Source organism: Corvus brachyrhynchos, unplaced genomic scaffold, assembly GCF_000691975.1.
Source record: "Corvus brachyrhynchos isolate BGI_N302 unplaced genomic scaffold, ASM69197v1 scaffold223, whole genome shotgun sequence".
Taxonomy (NCBI): Eukaryota; Metazoa; Chordata; class Aves; order Passeriformes; family Corvidae; genus Corvus; species Corvus brachyrhynchos.
In genome coordinates, this window is record NW_008237174.1 from 692183 (window position 1) to 698044 (window position 5862).

General features: G+C 57.7%; 1 protein-coding gene across 1 annotated transcript in view; it reads right to left on the bottom strand.

The window, feature by feature from the left end:
• Nucleotides 1–5862, bottom strand: part of SNED1 (sushi, nidogen and EGF like domains 1) — a 23645-nt gene that overhangs the window by 16571 nt on the left and 1212 nt on the right. The window contains exons 2-5 of the mRNA XM_017728723.1: nt 5709–5861; nt 2375–2662; nt 1762–1902; nt 898–1060 (exon numbers count right to left, since the gene is read on the bottom strand). Of these exons, the coding sequence (XP_017584212.1) occupies nt 898–1060; nt 1762–1902; nt 2375–2662; nt 5709–5861 (745 nt within the window). The remainder of the gene's footprint in view (nt 1–897; nt 1061–1761; nt 1903–2374; nt 2663–5708; nt 5862) is intronic.

Sequence of the window (5862 nt, forward strand, 5' to 3'; positions counted from 1 at the left end):
CCCACCCTGGCAGGGCTCACCTGCCACCTTCCAGCCACACCAGTGCTAGGGTCTTTCCCTGCACCCGCCCGGCTCCCTGGGGTGCTTGGGGAGCCCACGGGGCTGCCTGCCTGATGGTGGGGCAGGGTCTGCTCCTTGCAGGCTCCCCTGGGACAGGGGGCAGTTTTACTCCTCCCGTGCAAGGGGGAGAGGCTGCACAGGTCTGCAGCCTGGCTGCAGGGAGAAGGTCTGCTCCACTGGCTGGGGGGACATGGCCATGGCCTCACTTATCATTCAGGGCAGAGGGAAAGGAGACAGGAGAGCCCATGTACAGAAAATCCACCGATAACGCAAGACACACAGATCACGAGTGGGAAAACATGGCCAGGGGGAAGTGGGGATGAGGAACAGCTCTGTGGGGGATGTGCCAGGACCCCTGGAGTAGCGAGCATGGACCAAGCCCTGGCCACCTAGCCCCACATGGCAGGCTGGCACTCAGCAGCTCTCCACATGGCTCAGCCCAATGTGGTGGGACCGACGGACATATGCACCCCTCAAGGGTGCTGGTCCCTTATGCCCTGCTTGGCAGTGGGCTGGCAGGGTCCCAACTGTGCACATCACCTCCTCCCCAGCCTCCCTCATCACTCCCCGCAGGCTCCTTTAAACTAAGAACTCTTCCTCCCCTTCCCATTTGCTCTCCCAGCCCATTCCCAGCCCCAGGGCAACCATGGGTGCCATCCCCAACCACAGCCGGTGCTGAAGACAGTCCCCGCATAGCTGCCTCCCCTCCCTCCCCAAAGCCCTTCCAGATATCTCTTCCACCCCGCGGAGGTGGGGGTTGAGGCAGGGAAAGATGGGGCTGGAGAACAGTGTGGGGTTGGGTTGGGAGTTAAGTAAACCTAACTGCTGTCCTCTTACTTGTATTGCTGCAGCCCCCCACTTGCACCTGGGCATCATCGATTCTGAACACCCAGCGCCCGGGGATACCCACATTTGTCGTCATCTCCACGTCAGCGATGTCATCAGTGCGGGATCCGGGAATGTTGAAGTAGCGCTTTCCATCACCAGCGTTAAAACCTGCCTGGAAGGACAAAGGCAGAGAGTACAGAGACGTCACCAGTGCATGGGGGAAGGCAGCTGGAGCATCTAGACTCATCTCTCCTGTCACGTGGCACCACTGGTGGCACCGCTCAGACCAACTTTCCCCTTCCACATGCCACAGGCCAGCGCTTGGCCCTGTCCACATGACAGGACAACAGGGTGAAGTGGATGCTTGGCCTGCTCAGTCCCTTCCTGAGAATTCAAATCCCATTCACTTCCTCTCCACCTGCAGCATCCTGCCTGCTGCAGGCTGGCAAGCAGGGAGCCAAGCATGGATCAACTGTCAGTAAATTCACACATCCGAGTGGGTACTGGGGTTTTTGTGGGTGTGGGTGTTGGCTTTTCTTCCCTTTAACACAACAACACACACAGGGATGAAATAAAACTACAAGCAAAAGCTGTGCTAGCTGTGGCAGCTGCTCTTAAAGGCTGAGGTTAGGAAGGAAAAGGGACTATGAAGTAGCAGCCAAGGCAAAGACCTGTGGTTTCAGGATAACAAAGCCCCCTGTATGGTCTCAGCTTTGGGAGCCAGAGCGCACACAGATATTTAAGAACTCTGAAGAAGAAAAAAAAAAACAAGCAGGGGGAAGTTTTCCACCTCCAAGAAACCCAAACAGGAGCAATGATCTGACAAGGGGGATGTGCTACCCAGGCACCCCAGGGGCCACATTCACCACTTACCTGTGCCGCGATGCCACCAAGCCCAGCAAAGTCCCCCCCACTGCTGGCGTGCATACCCGTGGTCCAGGTGATGGACTCATAGTTAAAGATGGTGAAGGAAAGCTTGCCATCCGTGATGAGGACAATCTGGAAAGTGTTCACCTGTAGCAGGGGAGGGGAGGAAAGCAGTGAGGGATGATGAACCAGTCATAAAATGAAGTGACAGAAACTACATTAGCAAAGGGGTGTTTCCCTGAACCCCAGTCCTCCTCCGTGAACAAGGGCATTAGAGTTTAATTATTTTTAATCTTAACTTGTTGTGATCCTGAGCTAGAACAGCTCGCTTCTCATCCCAGAGGAATGGGAAAAATGGGGGAAAATATGGATATTGAGCATCTGGAAGGCAAAAGGTGCCTCACTTTTGCCCAAGAAGGCTGATGATGTAAAGCCTCCACATGGCACAAAAAGGAGGGTTTGGTATTGCCAGCCCACTACTGCTGTGTCACAGCGAGGTATCGTGATGGAGCTGTCGTGGTCCACTTAGCCCTGCTGACAGCTCCGTGCCACAGGTGGCAGGTCTGGCACCACACTGAAGGCACACAGGTGGGGTGGCTGCTTTGCCTCAGCTACTCACTGGTGAAAATGAGCTGCCCCCAAAGAAGGTGACTCGGTACCAGGTTGCAATGAAGACCCACTGTGCAGAAAACCCTGGGAACTCAGGGAAATACTGGGCAATGTCCCTGCTTGCTCTCTCCAGGATGGGCTGCTCGGTGCTCTCCCGGTAATATATATCGCCCGCCCGCCGATTATCCACATCTGCCCAGAAAGCAGCAACCACACGCCGGTCCTTGGAGATGGGGAAGGCCACTGGCGTGAACTGGGAGACCTCCTTCAGGAATGAGATGATCCCATTGTTGTTTACCTGCAGAGAGGAAGGGAAAGAAACGGGTGGCCACAGTTGACTCCTGCCCACAAATATTGGAGCGCTTCCCCTTCCTGTCCTTAGAAGCAGAGACGTGCCTCAGCACCCACAACACCCGCAGCCCCCTGCCCCAGCCGCCTGCTCACTGGAGCGCGGCTGCGGGCAACTGCCCGAACAAACCCAGCCCTGTTCTCCGGGCCAGGGGAAGGGGAACAGCTGCAAAAACTGCAGGAGCCCTGCGCATAAAACAAACAGTGCCCGGTGTGTGGGGCCAGCTCACGGCACTGCTCTTGGCAGGGGTGAGGGCCTGAGCTCGCTCCCTAGTCTCATGGCTTACAGGCAGCCCATGGGGCTGGACCCTCCTGGCAGGGGGCTGTGGGCACTGGCCCATGTGGGCACTGGCCCAGGGTGGGAGGAGCCTTGCTGGGCAGCAATCCATCCACCGGCATGCACAGCACTCCGAGCGAGCCAACGGGCTCTTGATCCTCAGATGACCAAGTGCCACCACCCCATGCAAAGCCCCGGTGCTTCAGCAGGCTGTTCTCATTAAAGGGGGGAGACACCAGACCCCCAGGGTGAGATACTTCAAGCTGTTCCTCAGCACTAACTAATTGGGGCAATTAGGGTTCTGGGATGCCTGGCTCATGGATGCATGGCAGAGGCAGCCACAGCCCAGGGAAGGAAACTGGAAATAGTGGATATTGCTGTCTGGCATGCTGCCTCCCGACTTGGGAAAGCAGTGGGAATGAGGAAGGTGAAGAAACCCCCTGCCTGCCTGAACAGGCTGGATGGGGCAGGGATCAAACGGAAATGTTCTCATCCTGAGCTCCCAGATTTCCAGGAGAACACCCTGCCAGCAGTCTGCCACACTGCCACAGCTGGCAGTCCAGTCAGCTCCAAGCCACTCTGTTCCCCAGCCCACAAGCAACAGTGGGACAGCCAGGAACACACAGCCTCCAGCCAAGCTCTCCAGTGTGCAATGTCTCCCTCTGGCAAGCCCCTGGGCTGCAGGATGGAAAAGGGGGCCTGGTGCAGGCAAGAGGCTCTCAACTAGAGAGAGCAGCTCTGGCACGCAGGCAGGCAGTGGTGTCACACTCGTGTGCCAAAAAGGAGCTGGGAGCCAGCATCCCCAGGAGCCATGTGGAAGCCAGAATGCCTTCACCCCAGCTGCGATGTGCAATGACTCCCTCTGGCAAGCCCCTGGGCTTCAGGATGGAAAAGGGGGCCTGGTGCAGGCAAGAGGCTCTCAACTAGAGAGAGCAGCTCTGGCACGCAGGCAGGCAGTGGTGTCACACTCGTGTGCCAAAAAGGAGCTGGGAGCCAGCATCCCCAGGAGCCATGTGGAAGCCAGAATGCCTTCACCCCAGCTGCGAGTACAGCCAGGCATGGGGGCTGAGCTGTGATGGCCTTGTGCAGTCCCTGGGGGAGGTCCCCAGTCCCTGAGGAGGGTTCATAGCCCCTCCATTTGAGCACAGGGCAGTCCCTACTGTGAAAAGGAAAGAGGATTCTGTTTTCCCAAAGCCTCCGTAACCCCACTGTGTCCGCAGAGGAACATTCTTCCCTTGATTAAAGCAAGATGGGAGAGAACCAGAGCCAAGAAGGGCTTTTTTTGTTGTTGCTGGGTTTTGTGAAGGAGGAGGGGGGTGGTTGGAGGCAGCCCTTGAGAATAGAGGTTTCCAGGTGAACCCAGCCCTGTGCCAGTCCCCCTGGACAGCAGCTCCCTGGGGAAGAGGGCCCCTGCCACATGGACTTCTGTGCTGGGGGCAGGCAAACTGCACAGCTGTGGGGTCTCAGCTCAGGGAAGGGGGATGTACTGTCCTCTGATCCCTGCAGCCTCCCCAAGACCTAGAGCTACACTGTGGATCCTCTATGGGACAATTACCTGGCTTCTCCCAGCCTCTTCTATCCTTCCACGGTGGCTCAAGCCCCAAGTCCAGATCCCCCCCACCCAACGGCAGGGCTGGAGCTTTGATCAGGGGAAAAACACGACCAGGTAGGACCAAGGACCCTCTGCACTGAGCCAAGGCAGTGGAATGGTACACGAGCCCAGCTCTGGGGTGGCATGCTCAGCCCTCTCCTCCACCAGCTGGGTCTGGGTCATCACTACGTCCAGAGCAAACCAGGGAGAAGGGATCAGGAAGCTGAAGGATTCACTGTGCCAGGTGGAAACCGGCACGGGGACCCAAATCTCACTCCTGGATGCAAGACAGCACCACCCAAAAGACTCCATGGACAACCAGGCGCTCGGGGTTGCCCCTTTGGCCACAGCTACCGGGGACATGATGGCCAGGCATGACCCGATTTCTCTGGCCACAGTCCCCTCCCAGCGGCTTAGGGGTTGCAAGGGAGTGTGTTACCAGTAGTCCCAGCAGCCCAGTGGGTGCAGGAAAAGGCAAGTGAATCGGATGTGCTGAGTGGGCAGCCTAAAGTGCAGCTGTCTTTATTCTACATCACACTCAGAGCCCCACCAACACCCCGCTCCCTGCAGCAAGGGCCACCAGCCAGAGGCCACCATGCTAGGGCTGCAGCACCAACGCTGAGCTCTTGCCCACCAGATTTATCCAACTGCCTGCTGCTGGGATCCCCCAGCATGTCACCAGGCCAGTCCCACAAGGTGTGGGTATGCAGCTACTGCAGGCTCCAGCCAGGGCTAAGTCCAGGCTCCCCACCGTGGGTGAGCACTTCGCCCAGCATTCCCAAGGCAGTGGGGTCAGGATCCTCGCTGGTGACCCCCACACTGAGCCACGGGTCCAACATGCTTCCCAGGCCTGGGGCCCACTGCACCATCCTCAGCACACTGCTATTCCTCTGACGTTTCCAGTTAAGTGGGGACCACCTGACGGCCCCCAAGGAAACTCAGATTCATCCAAGCAGGACAGCAAAGTGGCAATAAGAGGAAGGGAAGAAGAGGAAAGAGACAGAAAACAGGGAATAAGAGGGAGGGAAAAAGAGGGAATAGGAGGACATAAATAAGAGGGAGGGAAAAAGAGGAAATAAGAGGGAGCGAATAGGAGCAAATAAGCACAAATAAGCGGAAATTACTCACGTAGAGGCCGGTGTGCCCCGCACCAAAGAAGGGGAAGGGGATGGAGAGGGGCCGGAGCTCGGAGCCACCGTCGTCCTGCTTCCGCGTGGCGGCGTCGCCCTGGGCCGGCCCGAAGGGGTAGAAGTCCCCCAGCGGCACCTCGCCACCGGCCCAC